This window comes from Phacochoerus africanus, chromosome 14, assembly GCF_016906955.1.
Source record: "Phacochoerus africanus isolate WHEZ1 chromosome 14, ROS_Pafr_v1, whole genome shotgun sequence".
In the NCBI taxonomy this organism is placed as follows: Eukaryota; Metazoa; Chordata; class Mammalia; order Artiodactyla; family Suidae; genus Phacochoerus; species Phacochoerus africanus.
Window position 1 is genome coordinate 26689483 of NC_062557.1, and position 22870 is coordinate 26712352.

The following is a 22870-nucleotide window of genomic DNA, read 5'->3' on the forward strand; positions in this document are numbered from 1 at the left end:
ACACTCGGGGCCGGATGATTCTTCGTTGGGGGCTCTCCCGTATACTGCAGGATGTTGAGCCGCACCCCTGGCCTCCGTCCACTGGATGCCAGGAGCGTATCTACAGTTCTGACAACCACACACAGCTCCAGACATGGCCAGATGTCACCGGCGTGCAACATCACCCTGGTTCCTGGGGGAGAACCGCTGCCCTATCATGATTCACTCCCATATGCATAATCATTCTCACATGAATCTTTGCTTAGAGACAAAAAAGGTTTCCTTCCTAATTTTTGCAGTTAAACTTTTAATGTTTCAAAATGAGTAACACATTCATTTCTTTAAACAAATCACTTTTACAAAAATTCCAATATAATGAACTTCTATTTGTAACTTACACATATTGCAAAAAGGGTAGTGATTCAAAGGTACGTCTCTCAATAGACTGTATTTTATTGCAGGATAAGTCCCTAGGAAAAGCAAAAGGAAAAGAGGGCCTCAGTTAGCTGTTAGACATCCAATTCGTAGGAATAACCAGTAGAGGTCAGAATGAGAACAATGACCAAGCAGCTTTCGTCTAAACTCTAAACCTCAGGAAATGTTATTTGAACCTTCCAGAGCCCCAAACCCTGTCTTTGCCTCTCTGAAGTGTCACACCTTCACGAGCTTCATAAACAAACTATAGACCTTGATAGATCTGGGAGGTAATCTTTCCTGAGAGCAGAAGAATTGATTAATGAACTTTCACGGTCTCAACAAATTCTAGATTATGAGCTCAAAGTTTTAGTCTCCACATTTAATTACCATTTCTTATATTAAAAGGACTGTTCTTTTTTTTTTTTTTTAAAGAGACACTTTTTTTTTTTTTTTTTTTGTCATTTGCTATTTCTTGGGCCGCTTCTGCGGAACATGGAGGTTCCCAGGCTAGGGGTCCAATCAGAGCTGTAGCCACCGGCCTTCGCCAGAGCCACAGCAACGCGGGATCCGAGCCAAGTCTGCAACCTACACCACAGCTCACAGCAACGCCGGATCGTTGACCCACTGAGCAAGGGCAGGGACCGAACCCTCAACCTCATGGTTCCTAGTTGGATTTGATAACCACTGCGCCACGGCGTGAACTCCAAAAGGACTATTCTAACATTTACACCCCTTCCAGTTTCGTTCTGTTTTTCTAGGCTAATTCCATACCTGAAGAAATAAAAGATAGCCTTCTTGGGAGTTCCCATCAGGGCTCGGCAGAGACAAATCTAACTAGCATCCATGAGGATGCAGGTTCCATCCCTGACCTCACGCAGTGGGTTAAGGAGCTGGTATTGCCGTGAGCTATGGTGTAGGTCACAGACATGGCCAGCATCTGGCGTTGCTGTTGCAGCCTGGAGACTTCAGCTCCAGTTGAACCCTTCCACCCCTAGCCTGGGAACCTCCATATGCCGTGGGTGTCGCCCGCAAAATCCAATCCAAAGATATCCTTCGATACAACTTGAAAGGAAGGCACTCCTCTCATGAATGCGTGACTCCCAGCTAACTCGGTACTATACTTCACCACCAGTCTCTCCCTTTCGAAGCCATCCTGTACACAATCGCCACATTAACTCTACACAATGGTTCTCAAATATCAGCACCATTTGTGAACTCACTGAAGACACACATACTCAGCGCTACTCTGGACCAATTGAATCAGTACCTGTGGGGGTGGAGCTTGTGTTTTAACAAGCCAACTGACTGATGCTGCTGCAGGCTAAAGTCTGTTCTAGAGCTCTGCTGCGGGAATGTGATAGGGCCTGTTAGCCTTGGCTTGGCCTCCCAAACCCCAGAGGATCTGGCTCTAATCTCCTACTCTCCCTACTTGGACTCTACAGGTACTCAAAAGTATTTTTCTGTGTTTTGCCTTTCTCCCACTGTCCTTTGCAAGCTTATTCTTCCCAAGATGTCTGATGATACGCAATGGCCCTCTTGGTCCATTTAAACAGCACTGTTTTCGTAACATCTCTCCCGATCCAATTTGAAGTGTTCTCTCCTTCTGTGTTCCAAATCAACTTACAGCTCTCACTGCCCATATCCATTTCTTCTTCTTTTTTTTTTATCTTTTTGCCTTTTCTAGGGCTGCTCCCGCGGCATACGGAGGTTCCCAGGCCAGGGGTCTAACCGGAACTACAGCTGCCAGCCTACACCACAGCCACAGTAATGCCAGATCCAAGCCGCATCTGCGACCTACACCACAGCTCAGGGCAACGCCGGATCCTTAACTCACTGAGCGAGGCCAGGGATCGAACCCACAACCTCATGGTTTCTAGTCGGATTCGTTTCTGCTGTGCCACGATGGGAAGTCCGTGTGTTCAGCCTTTCGATAGCTCCCTGGTGCCTAAAGAACACAGTGACAAAGTCTGATCTTGGCAGACAGAGCCCTCTTCACTGGCCATATGTCTGGCCACCTCCCCCATCCTAACTAGAGTAATTATATTCTCACAAGGGCTTTTGTGTCCTCTGGCCTTTGCATGCATTGTTCCCTGTGCTTCAAACACCCTTCCTTCTGCCTCAAGCCTGACTAACTCATTCAAGTCTCATCTCTGGTTACACCTCCTTGGGCCCCTGACACCCAGGCTGATTGGAACTCAGCCCTGGTGCCCCTTGGCACCTGGTGCTCCTTCTCAGTGCTTATCACAAGTAGCCCCAGTCTCTGTCCACCAGCCCGGGAGCAGGAGGTGTGTCTTTCATTCCTGTATCTTCCTAGCATCCAGCTCAGAGGTTGGTACGAGTTAGGTGCTTATTACATATCTATTGCCTTGAAATGGACTCCATCTAGTCACACCACCCAAGTATTCCACCTGCCTGCCAGTTCGGAAGCCCAGCTATTTGAAAGTTGACTTTTTTTTCTTGACTGGGAAGGGCCACACTTGTGGCATATGGAAGTTCCCAGACTAGAGGTTAAGTTGAAGCTGCAGCTGCTGGCCAATGCCACGGCAACACCAGATCCGAGCCACGTCTGTGACCTACGCTGTGGCTTGCGGCAACGCCAGCTCCTTAACCCACTGAGCAAGGCCCGGGATTGAACCCGCATTCTCACAGACCTTATGTCAGCTGCTTAACCCACCTCAGCCACCGTGCAAACGCCTGGGAAAGTTGACTTGTAGGTATTATAAACTGCCTGCATCAGGAGAGCCATTTGTGCCGAAAGCCTCGTCGCTTGGAATCCGAGCAGAGGGGGAAACAAAATTGCCTCCTCTTCGAGCACCTTCACGACGGTTTCTCATTCTGTGCTCACAACCACCTGACTGGAGGCAGGACAGGCGGCAGCACCCCGGTTTTCTGCACAGTGTACTGAGCTGCAGAGACGCACTTGCCCGCGCTGACCGCGGCAGAGGGGAGCTAAGTCCAGGCTGCAGTCTCACACCCCCTCCGGGCAGCTGCTCTGTCATCCTGTCTTTTTGACTCCAAGAGGGTCTTGCCCAGATAAGTACAACACCTCTGATGGCTTCTGTTGTGGACAGCCACAAAACCCTGGTCACCTCCCGTCCCCAAAGCCAGAAACATAATCCCACTGCCTCTGATTTTCTCCCCAGCCCCTTCCGTTAAAGCTGAGCAGACAGAAATTATGACATCTCTGAATTCAGAGGCTGCAATGAGCTGAGAAAAACAAGCATCTGTGGCTCCTTCCAGGACCCACCAGGTGGAGGAGATGTTGCCCAGGGTGGGGGGTGAGGGTTGGGGGGAAGCAGGGAGGAGGCACCAAGGAAACTGCCCCCCTGCAGAGAGTCCATCCGCAAATTGTCTCCTGTAGCCAGAACAGCCAGGAGCAAGGTCAGGGGAGCAGAGTTTGGTCTGAGGAGAGCCAGTGTATTGTCAACAGGAGAAGAGGGGTGGAAAGCCCCACTTATCACTGACTAATGTGTCCCCGGGTCCTCGGGAAGCTGGACCCCCACCAGTAGCCCTGAGTGCAAAGGAATTCCCGATGAACCCCATGGGAATTGGATCAGGGGCAGAGCCAGGGCAAAGCTCTGGCTTTTCCCCTTGCTAAGTGAGCCCAATGGTCATTAAGCCTTTGTGGGGCTCAGCACAGTTTCTAGGGAGCCCTGAGCCAGACGGGAGAAGTGTCTCCTGGGGTCCCCTGGAGTGGGGCCTGCGTGTGGGCATCCTTGGAAGGAGAGGGGTCTGGAAGAAGGCAGAGGCAGTGGGAGGCCGGAGGCAGTTGCAGGAGCAGCTTACTTTCCTGCTTAATCATGGAGGTGGGGAGGCTTGAGGGTCAGCACATGGAGCAGTGGGTTGGCTAAATTTGTTTACGTTTATTCTAGCTGATGTACAGTGTTCTGTCATTTTCTGCTGTCCAGCAAAGTGACCCCGTCATACATACATATATACACACACACACACATTTTTTTTTTCTCACATTCTCTCCATCACGTTCCATCACAAGTGCCTTAATGTAGACTTGAGGGACTGACCGAGGGCTCCATCTCTCTGGACCCTAATGATCTCATTCATTCCTTACAGACCCCTTGTGTGCAGGTGTCTTATAGCTGAGAAACCAGAGATTAAGTCAAGTGTCCAAAGTAAACAGTGGGTCAGTGGCCCGCTGGGAACTGAACTCAGGCCTGGCTGATCCCAGCCTGGGCACTTCAGGTCAGTTGGACCAGATGCCCCCCATCGGTGTTTGAGTGTGAATCCCTCCAGGGGGCCTTCCGTGGTCATCTCTGTCTCCTTTGGGGCCCCCATTTTCCTGGGCCCCTGAGCATGGCATAGTAGCAAGAGTTCAGAGTGTGATACAGAGAGTGTGGGTTTGTTTCTCCAACTTGTGCCCTTTCGCCAAATCGGTTAATTCCTCCAAGCCTCAGTTTCTTTATCTGTTAGATGGGGACACTAGTAGTATCCACTCTCAGTATTTCTCCAGGGTGAAGGAGGATTAAATGAGAAGGGCTCTGCCCATGATTTGAAGGCTAATTATATTCACAGTGATTGTCGTGGGACCTCCTGAGTGAATTTCTTGCCTCCAGTGTTCAGCCCCTTCGACCTCCTGTCTCTCAGGAATATTGCCTTCATATTCACCTGCCTAAACCTCACCCAGGGCATGTCTCCTGCTCAGGAGCCATCCTGTTTTTTTTCTCCACTTGAAATGAAGATGCTGTCACCATAGCCCAAGCCACGTGGTCTGGGGCTGCCCTGTCCAATATGCTGTCTGCTAACCACATGTGGCTATTGAGTACTGGAAGGGTGCGAATTGGCTTTTGCTGCAAGTGTAAGACACCCACTGACTTCCAAAAACTTAATACAGCAAACTGCAAAAGACATCAGTACTTCTTTTACATTGACTCATGTTGAAACAAAGGTTTAGATGTCAGGCTTAAATGAAATGTATCATTAAAATGAGGAGTCCTCTTATAGCACAGTAGGTTAAGGACCCAGGCAGGAGCCACATCTCCCCAGAGGTCCATGGCTGAACTCAGCACAGTCCCAGAGAGGTCCTCACAGCCCCCACATCCCATGGGCAAAACCCCCACTCAACAGACACCACATTGGCCTCGAATGATCAAGCCAGGAGTCTTCAGTAGCCAAGGCTTTCTCGCCTGACATTCAGGGCCTCTGGGAGACGAGCTGCATTCATGGCGATAATGTTGCCGCTTGGAAAGGGAAGCGCCCCAAAGCCCCTAGGCCTGGGGCTAGAGGAGCCCTCTGAGGAGAGAGCCAGACAGCAGGCATCCCTCAGAGCCAACACGTCCCAACACCAACAGGCTTTCTCGCACAAGCCAGACCTCACAGAGGGAGGGGGCGCGCCAGGAGGGTCGGGAGCTCATCCATCAAGAACCATCAAACAGCAGGGCCACAGGCTGTTTCAAGGGGCCTTCTGCACCCCCACCCCACCCTCCAAACCTTAGCCTCCTGGAATCAAGCACATTCCACTGGTGGGGGATTAGGGGGTCGGCAACCCAGGCTGGGCTGCCCCACCCACACAGTGCAGTGACCCATCTCCTATACGCCCCACCCCACCCCCAGCTGGAGCTGTGGTTAAGGGGCCCAGGGCAAAATAGAAATTGGCAGGGCCGCTTCGTCTGCCTCTGCTTTTCAGAAAATAGCACACACATGGAGACACAGTCTTGACTGTCTTGTCTTTTTTTAAGTCAGAAGAGCTGGATTGTACAGAGGATCTCCACAGCTTTGTTTATACCAAGAGCTGGGGCTGGGCAGTGTGGGAGGGATCCCTGAAATGAAAGCAGAGGACCCCCCGTCCTGCCTACCCAGCCTGACACCTGCACCTGGCTCGGTCTCCTGAAGCTGACCAGGGGTCAGCCGGCCTCAGGTGCCCTGAGTGCTCACAGCCAGGTCCTCCCTGCCAGGTGGGACAAGAGTGTGGACTTCCCTTCTCTCCTTCCCACGCAAGGGAGCCCTGGCTGGGGGTCTGCTGTCCTGACTACAGCAGGGCCAAGAAACACCCCAAGCCTTGGCCATTGCTCCTGGAGGCATCAGAAAGGCCTGCGTCCGACTCCTAACTTAGCCCCATTTCTTTAATTGCCATGCTCCGCATGTATTCTTGGTAGCGTGGAAAGCCAGCTGGCCTTCCTATCAGAGAGATGTGGGTTGGGCCGGTGGCTACCTGTGCATCCTTGGAGACTTGACTACTCTGATCTTTATTTTCCTTATGAACTTCTACAAGGATTCAGTGAAATCCAGGAATTGAAAAGACCTGGCGCAATACACAGTGGATGCTGCCATTAGATGGAATTCCTCCTTCTCCCTCCTGCCCTCCCACTTCTCTCGGTACTTTCACAAGGTAGCCCTGATCACACTAACCGCCCTAACTACAGTGGAGCTAAGGCATCGTTATATGCAGGGCTCCCAAGTGGTGGGCTCCTGGCAGGACCCCGTAACAGAGCCTAGTACCCTTGTGGTGCTCAGGCAATGTGCTTATGTTTATATCTTGGGGAGGTAGGGTTGCATATTAGTTCCGAGCATAACTCTGCAGCCTGAGTTCAAATCTGGACTCTGCCATTTACTGGCTGGGCATCCTCAGGCTAGATACTTCTCTGTGCCTCAACCTCCTCATTAGTAAAATGGGCATAATGATGGCACCTTGCTCTTAGGGTTGTCGTGGGGTTTAAAGAAGGTGATAATTCCAAAGGGCACATGATACATGCTACAGGAGTGTTCTTGGTTTTGGTTTTGGTCTTTTCTAGGGCCACACTCATGGCATATGGAAGTTCCCAGACTAGGGGTCTAATTGGAGCTGTAGCCACTGCCCTACGCCAGAGCAATGCAGGATGCTAGCCGTGTTTGCGACCGACACCACAGCTCATGGCAACGCCATATCCTTAACCCACTGAACAAGGCCAGGGATCGAACCCGCAACCCCATGGTTCCTAGTCGGATTCGCTACCCACTGCGCCACGACGGGAACTCCTGCAGGAGTGTTTTAACAGGTGAAGTTTATTGACCACCTTTCCTGACCAGAGATGCTCACCATCCACCTGCTGGCCCCGGCCCAGGGCTCGTCCTGCTAGGTTAGGGAAGTCCTTTCTGACCCTGTGTCTATTTCCTTATAAGATGGGTAGGCAGGACCCAAGCTCCTGAAGAGGCCGGGTGAAGGACTTGGCTTGGCGGCTGCTCCTTGTCTCCCACCCTGCCATCAGCGCTGGTCAGGACCAGCAGCTCCTTACCTGCACTGGTTTCTCGTGAGTGGGAGCTGGGCTGGGGTGGGCTAGCTGCCTCTCACGGCTCAGGGAGGGTCTGACAGGCCGGGAACGCGTCTGTAACCACCCCATGGTGAGCGCAAAGGACCCCAAGGAGGCATGAATGCCTCATCCCCAGGGGAGGGGCAGAGTTCTAGGCAAGAGGCTCTTTCTGAGATCTTTGTGAGAAAGACGATGGTTTTCCTGGCAGCCCCAGGCATAGTTCAGGTCTGTGTTCACATAGAGGCTTCATGCAGGTCTCCTGAGTCTGAGACTATGCTTCTTCAGTGACCTCTGATCAGGATAAAATGCAAACTAGAAGAGCAGATACTACAACAAAAAAGATGCTGTGAGAGAAGGTGAGCTCTGTGCATCTGTCCACCTGTCCATCCGCTGAGCATCCACAATAAGGCAGGCTTGGCCGTGGGTGCTAGTGAGCTAGAAGCGAGGAAGCCAAGGCCCTTACTTTCAAATTGTTTTCCAGTGAGGAAATGAACATTGGTTAGAAGAACCTGGGAGCCCTGCTGAACTGGCTTAAATAACAAGGGAAACTTATTTCACATGGCAAGAAGGCCAGCGGGAGAGGCTCTGGGATTAGTCAATTTAGAGACTCAGTGGTATTACTGAGAGCCTGGATTTTCTTTTTTTTTTTTTAATTTCTGCCTGACTACCCTCCAAGTGCCAGCCATCTCACCTCATGGTATCAAAGTGGCTGCCACACATCCAGGTATTGCAGGCCAATACTGTAAACAACTGAAGCATGAGAGGACGTTTCTTCTGTTGTCTCTTTTTAAGAGAGAGGAGATGGTTCCCACAAGCCCACAAGAAATTGCCTTCAACTCTCATTGGCTGGTGTTTTTATCACCTGCCCATGCTCAAATTAATCTCTGACGGGACTGACCACATGTGGCTTAGGTGAATCCGGGTTTACCCCTGAGGTGGTGATCCCTTCCCTAGCGAGGATGGCTGTCTTATTAGAACCGGGGTTCTCCTTACCAAGGAGGAGGAGGAGTTGGCTACACACGGTGCGTGTTGGCAACCAGATGGAAATGCCCAGCATTCTGTGTTTCTTCCCCCAACCCAGGAGCAGCTCAGTAAATCCATCCCTGCCTTTCTCAGCCCCCTGCGGTATTTGTTTGTCCCTCAAGACTGACAGCTTGGCCACAAACTGCTCTTTTTTTGTTGTTAAAAGTTGGCCATGTGAAAACCTCCTGCCATAGCGTTCTCACTCAGTCTTACAACACACACATGTGCATGTGTGTGCGCGTGCACACACACACACACACACACACACACACACACACAGAGTCCAGATGTCCACTGAATTGCTCTAAATCCAACATCTATATAAGGAAAATCCCTATTCCAATGCGTTGCCCCCTCCCCAGTACAGACACCACCATCCGTGTGTAACATGATTTGCAGAAGTAGGCATCTCTGAGCCTCCATTACCTCACAAATAATTCCTAGCCCAAGACTGGGCTGGATCTAAAGCAAATGGAAAACGAGACCCAATCCCATGTGCTCCACTGGCCCATCTAGGAGGAAGATGCTGACGAGGCAGTTTTCAGGGAGGGGAGGCTGCTTATCCAGTCGGGTCCATAGCAGGCACCAGAAGGAATCTCAGTGATTAAAAAAAACTTTGCTCCACTGAGCCCAGAGACTGTGTGTGGCAGCCGGATATTGTGGAGAAAACCAAGAGATTTGTTGCAAATAACTCAACCCTTAGCTCACTGCCATAAGCACAAAGAGATTCTAGATATAGTCCTTAAGATTCTGCTATTCCCTTCCCCATCAAAAGAAGTGCAGCCAAGTGCACCAGAGGCAAAAACCAAGACCCGGAGTTCCCACTGTGGTACAGTGGGCCAAGAATCCGACTGTAGCAGCTCTGGTCGCTGCCAAGGCATGGGTTCAATCCCCAGGCCGGCCCAGTGGGTTAAAGTATGACATTGCGGCAGCAGTGGCTCGGATTCGATCTCTGGCCCAGGAACTTTCATATGCTGTGGGTGCAGCCATTTGAAAGAAAAAAAAAAAAAAAACCTAAAAAACAAGTCCCTAACACCGACCTGCTCACTGTGTCTTACAGGGCCTGTGCCTACCTTGGGGGCTTTCCATCACTCAGATCTCAGTAAGGAGCTGGGATCTGAGCCAGCTTGTCCATTGCTAAGGTGGAGACAGAGGCAGTCCTAGGCAGTTCTGTTTTGTACCACCTGGCCCTGGGCACCCCTCTCCCTTCCAGGCTATAGCCGAAGGTGTGGCCCAACTCAGGAGGAGACCGCTCACGCACAGGCTGGCTAGGTGAAATCTCTGGGCTCTGGCTCAAACACTGTCCAGTCCAGGACTAGGTGGGCAAAGCAGAATCTCACTCCTGGGAAAGTGAATTCAGAAATAGGGTAGGGTAGCACTGGAGACTAATAAAGAATTGTGGGAGTCCCCGTCGTGGCTCAGTGGTTAGCAAATCCGACTAGGAACCATGGGGTTGCAGGTCTGGTCCCTGGCCTCGCTCAGTGCGTTGAGGATCTGGCGTTGCTGTGAGCTGTGGTGTAGGTTGCGGACACGGCCTGGATCCCACATTGCTGTGGCTCTGGGGTAGGCTGGCGGCTACAGTTCCGATAGGACCCCTAACCTGGGAACCTCCATATGCCATGGGAGCGGCCCTAGAAAAGGCAAAACAAAACAAAACAAAAAAGTATTGTGCAAATCTGAGGTAGTGGGATATAAAAAAATAGCATCTAAGCCTCACTTTCTGTACCACCTCTGAAAGAATGGAAATACCCCTTTGGGTATAGCTGGAGCTACCTGGGATCCTGGCCCACACTTTGGTAAGCCCCACAGTGCAAGGATCTTGCTCCTTGGTTTCTCTTCAGCTCCCTGTCTTTGTGTCCACCTCTTACTGAAATCAACCCCCCCTCCCCAGAACAGAGTTTGAGCAGCATGGGGACTTTCTGCTCTTGTGACCTAATCGTGCAGCCAAAGCACCTAGTATTGTCCCTGGCCCACAGCAGGTGCTCGATGAACAGTCACTGCCATCATCTTCCCCCTCATTACTGTCATCACTGTTATTGTTGACTCTTGGGTGGCAACCGCAGCTTACATTTCTCTGCATCCCTACACTCAGGGCACTGTGATGGTTTGCAGGTTTGGCGTCTAACTGTCCTGGGCTACAATCCTAGCTCGAAATGTTGGATGTGTGGCTTTGGGCACTCGCACAGGTTCCCTCTGTTTTTGAACACTGTTCCCTGTCTGTCAAGTGAGAACAACAACATATGCTGCCAGGGTTGTTGGGCTAAATAAGACCGTGAAATGCCTAACCCAGGGCTTGCCACCAAGTAAGCGAATAGTAAGTGTTAGCTGCTGCTGCCTCCTAGTATCGCTACTACTTACTTGTGCACTTTATTTATGTTTTGGCTGCGCCCATGGCACGCAGGGGTTCCCAGGCCAGGGATGGAACCTGCACCACAGCAGTGACTCGAGCTACGGCAGTGACAACACCAGATCCTTAACCTACTGAGCCACCAGGGAACTCCAGTTGTACGCTTTCAACACAGTACCTTTTTCTTAATGGCCACACCCACAGCAGATGGAAGATCCTGGACCAGGGATGGAATCCGAGCCACAGCTGCAACCGACACCACAGCCGCTGCAAACCCCCGATCCTTAACCCAAACCCACTGCACTGGGCCAGGGATTGAACTTGTGTTGCCCCAGACACAACGCTGGATTCTTAACCTGCTGCACCACAGTGGGAACTCCAAACACAGTCAGTATTCATTGGCTCACTGAAATTCAGATGACCCAGAGAAAAACACTTGTTTTTCATTCTCAGGAAGAAGCTTTGGGAGGCAACTTGGCAGGCCTGGAGAGAAGAGACGTCTCTCCCGCAGCATCAGCAAACTAACACATCAGAAGAGGGACTGATGGGCTGTCCACTTTGCCCGGAACCCCACCCAGCTGCTAGACCCTGCTGGCTGTCTCCCGGGCCCTCCGCTCCTCCGGGGACCCTGTGCTGTTGTCCTGCGGTTTGCGCCATTCCTTAGCTCACGTTACCAAACCAATAGCACTATTTGTGGTCATTTTTGGCAGATTACCACAGCTTGTTCATTGAGAATGTCTTTTACTCCCTAATGTATTTAACTCTCGTGGACTTACTCCATGTGACTGAATAATGACTGTCTTTGCAGGAACAGAAGCGCCTTTGCAACTACTGGCATTACATAAACACTTGGAATCTTGCAGCCGTGGGCCTGTGCTGGGTGAGGGAGGAAGTGGGAAGGTTTGGTGCTGGGCTGAGCGGCACACGGCAGACCCTCAGCGGGGTCAGGAGAGGCCAGGGAGGCCCTTGTGAGGCCTGCCCTTGCTTGGGCAGTGGCTGCTCTCACACCTCCTGCTCCTTTTTTTTTGCTTGTTAGGGCCTGTAAACATGCTGTAAACAACTGGTAGTTGAAGAACCAGGAGAGAGCGAGCACCAGGACACGCTGTTATGTAATTGAACCCTCGACGCCCCTTGAGAATGACAAGTTTGCAAGTTCCCAGGGACTGATGCTACTGGGGCAACGAGGGAGAGAAGCCCCTCTTCATCCTCCCCTTCCTCCTCCTCGGCCCACATTTCCTCCTGTGGAAGTACCGGCTACCACGAGGGGTTCTAGCTTCAGCGCTGCGTTTTCTTGCCTGTGGCCCTTGTGACTGCCATAGAAATAATTCAGCTGTTTACATTTTAATTCCTCACCACATGGCCAGAATTGCTTATCAATGTATATTTTAAAAGCGATTCCCAGAATCGAGGGTTATACTCTGCAGGTGGCCTGAGCCAGGAAAGGGCTCACTCGGGAGGACCCTCGGGTGCCGTGTCAGTCTCCTCCCCCAGGTCTTCCACATCCGATTCTATGGTCAGAATCACATCTGCCGGGGCTTCACTGACCTCCCTGGAATGACAAGAATAATGCCAAGGCTTTTACTCTCCGAAGCAGCACGTAAACTTTTCATTATTTCCTTATTTTACTGTTGCTTTTGAGGGCCGCACTAGTGGCATATGGAAGTTCCCAGGCTAGGGGTCACATCAGAGCTGCAGCTGCTGGCCTACCCCACAGCCACAGCAACAACAGGCCTGAGCCTCATCTGTGACCTACACCACAGCTCACGGCAGTGCTGGATCCTTAACCCACTGAGCGGGGCTGGGGATGGAACCCAAGTCCTCATGGATACTGGTCGGGTTCATACCCCACGGAACCATAAGAGGAACTCCTGTGTCCTCATTTTAGACGAGAACTTCAAACTGTCCCCAGTCATTTACCCTGCACCCGTGTTGAAGATCTCTTCCTCATCAGAAGACTCCTTATCGTGCAGCTTCTCTGCCATGTTTTTCTTGCGTGTAGCACTGAGAGGTCTGTACGTATCCCGAAGCCAGAGTGGCCGCCTTCTCCAGAAAAACCCCTGCCTCGGCAACACAGAAAGGGAAATGTTAAGTCTGCATCTCCCCTGCTTTCTCCGGCCACGGGACGTTATGCTCCCGAAATTTACCTCGCTCTCGCTTTCTCCTGAGCGTCTCTTACGCAGCAGAAATCCAAAAAAGCCCCTTGGAGGAAAACACACACAGTGAGTGACCCACGCGCTCTCCATCTCCCTTCCCGTGTGCTTGCTCTGGTCCTATTAGGACGAAATGGATAACTCAGTCCATGATCACAACAAGCACAATCACCCCAGATCTGCGATCGGGAAAATAATGCCGTGCAGGCTGGCCTTCCAGAAGTTGTCCATGTCTGTCCAAAACGGCCCTCCCGTTGTGTCTCTGGGGAGCCTTTGGCCTGTGGCTTAGCACGGAGCATGGGTGGGATTTTCAGCCCCACTCAGCTTTGTGGCCCTTCCCCAAGTGCCCCTGTGCAGCGCAAACACTGCCCCAGTCAGGCGGGGCAGAAGAGCATTAACCCTCTAGAAGCATTTTACACGAGTCCCCTTCAGACCTAGGGTCTCGTGTGGCATTTGCTGGGCGGTAGGGGAGAAGGTGATTCTCTTTTCCTAGGTGCTTTACTCCAGAAGTTGAATCCCACCAAGTAAACACCTGAGTCCAACCAGTAAAGTTATCTAGCTTGCTGACTTTGGTTTTTTGGTTTGTTTTGTTGCTTTTTAGGGCCAAATCTGCGACATATGGAAGTTCCCAGGCTAGGGGTCAAATTGGAGCTGCAGCTGCCGGCCTACACCACAGCCACAGCACAGCAGGATCCAAGCCATGTCTGTGACCTACACCACGGCTCACAGCAACGCTGGACCCTTAACTCACTGAGTGAGGCCAGGGATCGAACCCGTGTCCTCGTGGTTACTAGCTGGATTCGTTTCCCCCGAGCCAAGACAGGAACTCCCAGCTTGCCAACTTTCATACTGCAGGCTGTCACTGAATTGTGAGATCAGTTAAAGGCCAGGACTAGCCACAAAAAATCTTCTTGTTGAATGCAAAGAGAATAGAAAAAAAGTCAGAGTGTATGCTAAGTTTGTTTTAGAAATGACTGACGTCCATATAGTATGTGTATACTGACTTGTGATAGAAAATGGGGCTCACAGCCCAGGCTTGGTGGGACGTCCCCAGTGGAAAGGGCCCGTCTTCTTTTTGATGCTCACTAGCGGTAAGGCAACGGGGCAAGACATTTTCCCTTGCTCTTTCTCCACTTCCTTATTAGAAAAGGCAGAAACAAACTACTGTCTCAAGTTTCTTCCAGTTCAAATTCTATGAGGTTTGGGTAAAGGGAATAGAGAACGGGGGCCGGAAGGCCAGCAGGACGGAAAGGGAAGTTTTCCTGCCACTTTATCGGAAGGGTCATACTCTACATTTCATCCGCTTTGAGTGAGTCTAGCCCCCAAACTCCCAAAACCATGCGGCCTTCCCTACCCCAGAGCCTCCACGAAGGCCTCTCCTGGTCTGATGCCCACCACCAGCAGGAACAGGTACCACCCAAACTGCTGCCCCTCCACCCTTGTCCCTTAAAGGACTAGAGAAAGCGGATGAAGCTGCACCAGTCTCATTCGAACTCAGCTTTGGCTGGGAGCTAATTCTGCATTTAGGTAAAGACACAGTCTTCCCGCCTTCAGCCGTTTCTTCACTGTAAAATGAGGAGACCGAAAGAGATGAGTTCTAAGTTCTCTAGTTCCAAAAAACGCTGTTTTAAAAGACCAGTGTTTACCTTTTGCGGCCTACTTTCCCTTCCCGTAATGTTCTCCTTCGAGAATAAACCTGTTTGGGAAGAAAACATGACCACGATTAGCCATCACAACCATTTTCTCCCAATCTTTATTCATTCCTTTTTATTTTATCTTGAGATCAACTCTACAGAGATCTCCTTTAAAAATCCTGGGAATATACTTTCAGTAAAAGAACCACACGTATTTCAGTCCTCATGACTAAGGAGGGGGTTCGAGCAGTAGTAAGCGGAAAGGTGGCTGTGATTTTCAGTCTGCGGGTTCTGAATCTGAATGAATTGTTGTCCTTACCTCGATGAGACATAAAATTACAATCAAAAGCATCACCACTACAGCCACAGATATTGTCAAGATGAGTTTGTTATTATAGCCATATCCTGGAACATCTTTTGTGAGCTAAAAAAAAATAAAGAACAATGTTTTAAAAAACAAGGGGAGAGAAAGGATACAAGCTAACTATTTTTAAACCTATTCTAAACAATAGCTAGCCATTCCCTTTTTTTTTTGGCCGAGCATGCATGCAGAAGTTCCGGGCCAGGGACCAAATCTGCCCCACAGGAGTGACCCAAGCCATAGCAATGACAGCTCTGGATCCTTCACCCGCTGCATCGCAAGGGAACTCCAATAGCTAATTCTTCTTAAACTATTCCAAAACCCCATTCTTTCAGGTAAGCAGCTTATAGTTCTTAAGAAGAGAGCAAATCCAAAATGCTATTACGCTTATGGTCAGCATTTCCTTCTACCACTTGTGTATCTTGCATCTTAGGCCCTCTTCTCCTCTCCCTAGGAATAGTGGCACATGCCCTGAATGAGCAAAGAGGGAGAGCACTGGCTTAGCCAGTTTTAGGGCTGAGACAAAATACAGACTAGGAGCCCCTGGTCTTCCTGCGTGGGCACTTTATGGGCCTGTCCTAAGCGGACGAAAAGCCCAGCTCCCATGTTTCAGGCATTGTCTTCACCTCACTCGACTCCTTCTGTTCCCCCTGGGCTTCTGTGTTCTCGTTGATGTAGTTCTCGGTTTTCCACTGGTCCGTATCCCATTCTGCCTTGGACGCCTTGGCTTCTTGCTGCTCACTGAGAAGCTTCATCAGGAGGCCTGTCCTGGAGATGAGCTTGGCACAGGCCAGCTGCACTTGGGGCTCGGAGCAGTCCATCTTCAACGTCCGGATAACATGCGAAATAAGCTGCCTCACGTCATTGTTGGGGATGAGGGACTGCAGCTGCTGGTTCAGCTGAGCTTCAAACTGAGTCCCCGGGGAGGGAACTCCTGGGGCAATGAAGCTTGTGGGCGTAGAGGCCATGTCAGTGCCCACACCGTGGTACTCCCACTGTATTTTGTGGGTGTGTTGTTGAACAGTGGGCATAACGTTGTCTGCAGGAGTAGCAGAATATCCTGAAGGAAGAGTGCTCTGGGCGGTGCTTGCAGGGAGAGTGCCCGACAAAGTAGTTGTGCCTGAAGCAGTAGCAAGTTCTTCAAAAACAACCTGTGGAGTATTGTTTTCTGAGATGTGTTCTGTAGAAGGTTCTGAAGGAGAAAAGGATTCTGGAGAAGGCTTTTCCTGAAGAGTCAGTTCTCCTGAAGGTGAGGAAGCCTCTTGCGAAGGGGAGTTTATGAGGCTCCTCATGGCAGAGGACAGAGGCCTCAATGCAAGCAGCAGTCTGTACCTTGAGCCTTTGTCTCTGAACGCCTGTCTGTTTTGGGGCTCAGGTGTTCTGTGAAGCACAGGAGAGTGAGAAGGATGGAAGGAGTCTATTTTTCTGGGATATGAGATTGTCTCAGAAGCCTTCCTATTCTTGACTCTCGCATTGGCATCTACCAGAACAAAAAGTGTGTCCGATAGGTCCTCTGATGTCTTTTTGACTGTTGCTGGGGCTTTTGGATGGATAGAGGCAGCAGGCCTGCCCCTCGAGTACTGTTTCAGGAAAGAAGAGACTTCTGCTTCCTGTTCCCTTCCGAATAAAGGCTCTTTTTGCAAGGAGTCTGCCACTCGCTTCCTGGGCCTCTGCACCATGCGCAGCTGTTCCAGTTCCCTGGCAGAGGGCCCCCCGAGCTTGCTTCCTTTGGTAGTGGTCTCTACAAATGGCTGGGCGGTCTCTTTTCTCCTGATGCTCTGCCTTCTCATTGCTCTGAAGTGCCTTTTCTTTATGCCCCTTGGGCCCTTGAGGACCCTGTTCACCTTCAGCGGCCTTTTGTCTACGCTCTCAATCTCCTCGAGGCTCTCTGCCTGTGTTCGGGCGGTTTCCAATTTCTTTCGAAGGATCTGGCGTCTCAGTTTTGGACTTAAGATGTTGGAATATATCAGCATGGCAGTTTTTTCTTTCTTTACAACTTCATCAATTTTTTCTTGAATTTCTGCATCTAACAAATTTTCCAGAAAACGGAGTTGCCTCAATTTATTTGTATAACCTGACGTGCCGGATTCAGGGTTAACAGGAGGGTTCCCGGTGTGGGTTTTCAAGTGGCCCGGTGGGAGGTCTGCCTCTGCTACATTTGAAAACAGAAGCTGGATGAATGGCAGTAATGTTGATTCCACATCTTCTAGATTTCCCTCTGAGAAATACGGCAGGATGTAATTGAGTGCACTGATAACATCACTTTCGTCACTAAAGTCCAACTGCTCATTCATGAGGGCTGGCAAGCTGACACCACTCTTGTCTGAGGACGGCCTCTCTGGTTCAATCATCAGCTCGGTGCTGGTGTTCTTCTTCCGGGCTTGTAACACCTTCATGAACGATCCTTCTACATCCCCTAGAGATGTCTCTTTATCTGTCAAAAGAGAAGAGACTGCTTTTGATCCTTGAAGGCTGATGGCACGGCTCTTGTCCACAGCCGTGCATTCCAGTCAAATACATTAGGCATCAGCAAACCTCTGAGTGCCACTTAGAGAGCAGACAAAGAAACCCAAACTTCGACCTATGATTGGCAACAACCAAAGGTGCAAAAGATAGCCTCCGAAAAAGCGGCTCTTTATTCAGAGAATTCCATAACGTCTGAAATACAGCAACTATATTTAGGAGTATTCCCCGGGTCCCCAGGGGCCAACTGCCCAGGACTCGAGAAAAGCCGAGGCTGGAAGACAAACACTCCCCGACTCAGCCGGGCCCTGCGGGTCTACTGCGACTCCTCCCTCAGGCTCACACACCCCATCCTGTCCTGCCTCAGAAGCAGAGGGGCTGCCTCCCCCCACCTCTTCAGTGTGCTTGTGTTCTGGCTGCTATCACAGATGACCACGACCACACCTGCAGCTCCCAGGTCCTCGCCTGGACTTGTCTTTCTCCATCTGCCCACCGAGTCCTTTGCTCGGCCCCTGCTTCCATATATCCCAGCCCTCACGACAGAAGGCTCTACCCAGAAAAAAACACTATGTCCACCCCGGTTCTTTGCGAAAATTTGGGCAGGGATCTGGGGTGCAGGTTAAGAGATTTTCCAGGCTGTATGCCAATGTGGAAGGTTAATATGTGAGGCCCTAGAAGGCAAAAGGGAAAAAGCAACTTCTGTCAGAAGCCTACTTTGCTTTCATTTCACTTTGAATATCTCCAGCTCTGCTTGTGGAACCATCCAAAGCTTCTGACTAGGTGAAGGTAATGTGTACCACTGTGTAGCTGGGCTTCTCCTCCAGAAGGATTAAAAGCATTTGGGGGGGTGGTGGTGAGGGTCAGGGGAGGAGGTAAGAGTCACAAGAAAGGAGGAGCACAGGTCGGGAGAGAGCCCAAAACCGGGGACAGGAGGTCTGGGCACTAGGCCTCTGAGCACTTAACGCCTCTGATCTTGCTTTTCCTCACCTGTAAAAGGAGATTAAAAATGCCTTTTCTGGAGTTCCCGTTGTGGCGCAGTGGTTAACGAATCCGACTAGGAACCATGAGGTTGCGGGTTCGGTCCCTGCCCTTGCTCAGTGGGTTAACGATCCGGCGTTGCCGTGAGCTGTGGTGTAGGTTGCAGACGCGGCTCGGATCCCACGTTGCTGTGGCTCTGGTGTAGGCCAGTGGCTACGGCTCCGATTAGACCCCTAGTCTGGGAACCTCCATATGCTGCGGGAGCGGCCCAAGAAATAGCAACAACAACAACAACAAAATAAAATAAAATGAAATAAAAATAAAAATGCCTTTTCTGCCCACTTCTGGGGGAGAAGGGAGTAATACCATTGGTTAAAAATTTTTTTTTGAAAAATAAGCAACCTCGACTTTATATAAATAGCAAAGTGTTATCTATAATGTGTTCTAGGATCATTGATAGAGACGCGTATTCAAGCCATCTGGGCAGGAAAGCAGGTTTGGGAAGTTGCTAAGTTAGTGTCGATAAATCTACTATATAGAAAAATAGTTGAAAGCACCCAAGTGTTTTGTGGCTAGAGAAGCTTGAGATTTAGAGCAAGTTCAGAGCTGGACAGTCTAAGAATAAAATAGCTCTCCTACCCATTAGAAGGGCTAGATCACAGCTTCTGGTTATGGAACCAAAAATTCTCAGATTCCAAATAAAACATAAAACAGCATCACTTGTACTCTTTTATACAATTGCAAAAAAACAAAATAAAAATACATTTACACTCATTGTGTAAGACAAAGGGTACTTGAGACTTAACGTATATAAAATCAGTTTACAAACTGGGATGCACTAGAGGAATAAGTTCTCATTTGCAGGGAGCACCGAATATAATATGTTAATTCCCTTCCCCTCTGCATTCCTTTCTCTTGCTCCTGTATGTGGATCTGTCACATAATTAAGCTAAGGTAGCTGAGCTATTATTAGCTTAATAATGTAACCAAGAATCTAGGGAGTTGGAACTCTGAATGAATAAAAAGAATGCAATTACATCATTAATTTAACAATTTATCATAATTGATGAAAAACAAACATGAAAAAGTTCATCATCAGGCGATTCGGACTCACCACAACGTGTGCTGTTTTTCAGGCATCTGTCACAATGCAGCTTGACTGTCTTGCAGACAACTTCAATGTTACTTTTAAATTGGCAGAGGCAGCAAGCCATATGGCTAGGCAAGATCCTGTAAATGGAAATGCAGAGAATTAAATTTGTGGTAGAGGAGTTATTTGAGTAGGGAGGAGAGGCAGGCCACAGCCACCACAGGGTGGTGCCAAAAGGAGGTCTTGGGGCAGAAGAACTGGAGAATTGGAGAGGGACTAGTTGGTCAATTGCTGCTCTTGGCTGTTGTAAATTATGGAGGACGACAGAGGTTCCCCACAGAAGGATAAGGATGGCAGCAGATAGAGCGTGCCTAGAGAAAAAGGTGATACGTATTAGAGTAGGGTGACACTGGCCTGTAGTTTAATTCAGAAGTATCTCCTCCCAACCCAAAAGCTCACTTGGGGTTGTGGAAGGTAACATAGTGTCTTTTCTATCAAAGGAAATCTTGGTTACTCCATTTTGCTCCAGCTCCTCCGGCCTCCGCTGAATCAACCCTGCGACCCCCTTCCTCTTTACCTATTTTCCCAGTAACAATTTGCCCCTTCCTCTTTACCTATTTTCCCAGTAACAATTTGTTTCAAATTAACCAACCGGGAAGAATGTGCGCCCTGACCCGGCCCATGGGAAGGGGACAGGTTCATCACCTGCGTTAGGGATAAATAGGGGAGGGTCCTTTGTTCGGCGTGCACACTTTTTGGAGAGCCCGCGCCCTTCTGCAGAAGTAAAGAGCCTTGTCGAGATTTCTCCTTGTCCACGTGTCTCACTTTCCGACACTGACGACCTGAGCCAGAGTTATTGTAATTTCCAACAGAGTTGACAGAACACACGAAGAGGGCAGACTTCTAAGAAAAGTCTGAACAAGTCCCCAACTTCTGGAGTCCCTTTCTCAATTCCTAGTTGTGAGTCGTAAAGATATTAGAAATTACTAATCAACATGTGGCTAAACAATAACAGAGATTGTAGTGGCCAAATCCGGACAATCTGAACATTCAAAAGAAGAATATGAGCATTACAATAAGGTATAACATAACTAATTCGAAGAAGAGCACATGAGTCCCTAATGATTCTTATAAAGAAAAGAGGGAGAGCTCTTCTTTACAGAGTAATATTAGCTAATAAATGCATAAGGAATGATAGCGTCATCTTGGGAATTCCCGCTGCGGTACAGCGGGTTAAGGACCTGGTTGTCTCTGTGGAGGCGCCGGTTTGATTCCTGGCCGAGTGCCATGGTAAAGGATCTGGAATCGCCACAGCTGTAGCAGCTCTGGCTCAGATCTGATCCCTGGCCCAGGAGCTTCCATATGCTGTGGGGGCAGCCAAAAAAAGGGAAAGTGTCATTTTGCAACTACCAATGTAATAACTGATTCCGACAGAGATTATCATGGATGCACAGCTGGGTGACGAGTCGTTTGACAGTAGGATCCTCACTGATCCCAAAGCATCACCCGGATTATTTATTAATTACCAAGGGGGAAAATAACTTTACAATGGAGAGACATGGAACATATCACCCTAAGCAAATGATCAAACATAGCACTGGGCCACCGAAACTGAGGAAGTAGGAAGGATACAATGTCTATGAAGTAGTCATCCCCAAAATGTTTACTTTGAATCTAATGAAGAAACAAACAAATCCAGATTGTAGGGCAACTTACAAGACAACTGGCTTGGACTCTTCCAAAATGCCAATTTCAGAAAAGACCGAAAAGAAAAAAGAAAAATAGTAGAGAAATACTCTCAATTAAAAGAGACAAAGATATGACATGAGATGCCTAATCTTTGATTGGACCCTGTAGCAAAACAAAACAGACTTAAAGAATGTCATTGGTGGGGTTCCCGCTGTGGGACAATGCGATTAGGTGGCGTCCTGGGAGCACTGGGATGCAGGTTTGATCCCCAGCCTGGCCCAGTGGGTTAAGGATCCACAGCTGTGGCTTAGGTTGCAACTGCAGCTCAGATCTGATCTGGCCTGGGAACTCCATATGCTACGGAGTGGCCAAAAATATGAAACAACAGTTTTTCAAGAAACTGCATCTCAGGCAGTAAGGTTCAGTGATCCCCAAGTGATGGAACAGAAGGGAGTGAGCCCTATGATTGCCCCGTTCACTTCTTTGAGAGAGTTTCCCGGTCATAGGACAGGGAAGAGAAACCCAAGCAGAGACTGATGGACTCCCTGACTGATGAAATGGAGCTGAGAGGCCGGGAAAACCAAGGTGAACGGCTTCACAAAGCAAAGTACTAGAGAGAAAAGAAATGCACAGACACAGAACTCTGGAGATAGGCAGAGGGATGTCTTGAGTATTCAACAAAGTGTTGGGCAGTGCAGGTGTGTGAGGACGTACTTGAGGCCAGGAAAATAACCACATGAAAGGAGTAATAATAATAAATGGCTATCGCACTATCACACAGCAATGGAAACAGCACCTGTTCCTACAAGCCAGACAGGAAAACCTTATGATACGCAGGAAGGACTTGTCTCCGTAGCTGCAAATAATGAGCTCCAGACTAAGGGCTACTTGGGGTCATACCTAACAAATCTTAAAAACTAGACCTAGGGAGTTCCCGTCGTGGTGCAGCGGAAATTAATCTGACTAGTATCCATGAGGATGAGCTTTCAATCCCTGACCTCGCTCGAGTGGGTCAGGGATGTGGCACTGCCATGAGCTGTGGTATAGGTCACGACACGGCTTGGATCCGGCGTTGCTGTGGCTGTGGTGTGGGCTGGCAGCTGTAGCTCTGGTTCGACCCCTAGCCTGAGGACTTCCATGTGCCACAGGTGCAGCCTTAAAAAGCAACAACAACAACAACAAACCCTAGACCTAAAAGATAAAACAAAGCTCAGGCATTTTATAAGAATATACCAATATATAGCACACAATAAACCAAAATTCACAATGTCTGGAATTTGAGAAAAATCACCAAGCATGCAAAGCAGCAGGAAAATAGGACCCACATCGAGGCGAAAAAGGAATCAAAACCAACCCATAATCTATGCAGATGTTAGAATTAGCAGAAAAGAACATTTAAAATTGTATTTACATAGGAAACAAGTTATTATAACTGTATTTCGTATGTTCAAAAAATCCAGGCGGAAGTCTGAAAATATAAAGTAGAAGCACAGAAGAT

The 22870-nt window shown here is 49.4% G+C and overlaps 1 protein-coding gene across 2 annotated transcripts in view; it reads right to left on the bottom strand.

Moving 5' to 3' along the window:
* Nucleotides 1–12332: 12332 nt before the first annotated feature.
* Nucleotides 12333–22870, bottom strand: part of LOC125114327 (leucine-rich repeat-containing protein 37A3-like) — a 39130-nt gene continuing 28592 nt past the window's right edge. For both annotated transcript variants that reach the window (XM_047757552.1, XM_047757551.1), the window contains 7 exons: nucleotides 19708–19823; nucleotides 15779–17586; nucleotides 15111–15215; nucleotides 14804–14853; nucleotides 13152–13206; nucleotides 12925–13064; nucleotides 12333–12556 (listed from right to left, as the gene is read on the bottom strand). In XM_047757552.1, coding sequence (XP_047613508.1) covers nucleotides 12454–12556; nucleotides 12925–13064; nucleotides 13152–13206; nucleotides 14804–14853; nucleotides 15111–15215; nucleotides 15779–17586; nucleotides 19708–19823 — 2377 coding nt within the window. In that variant the 3' untranslated portion in view covers nucleotides 12333–12453. The remainder of the gene's footprint in view (nucleotides 12557–12924; nucleotides 13065–13151; nucleotides 13207–14803; nucleotides 14854–15110; nucleotides 15216–15778; nucleotides 17587–19707; nucleotides 19824–22870) is intronic.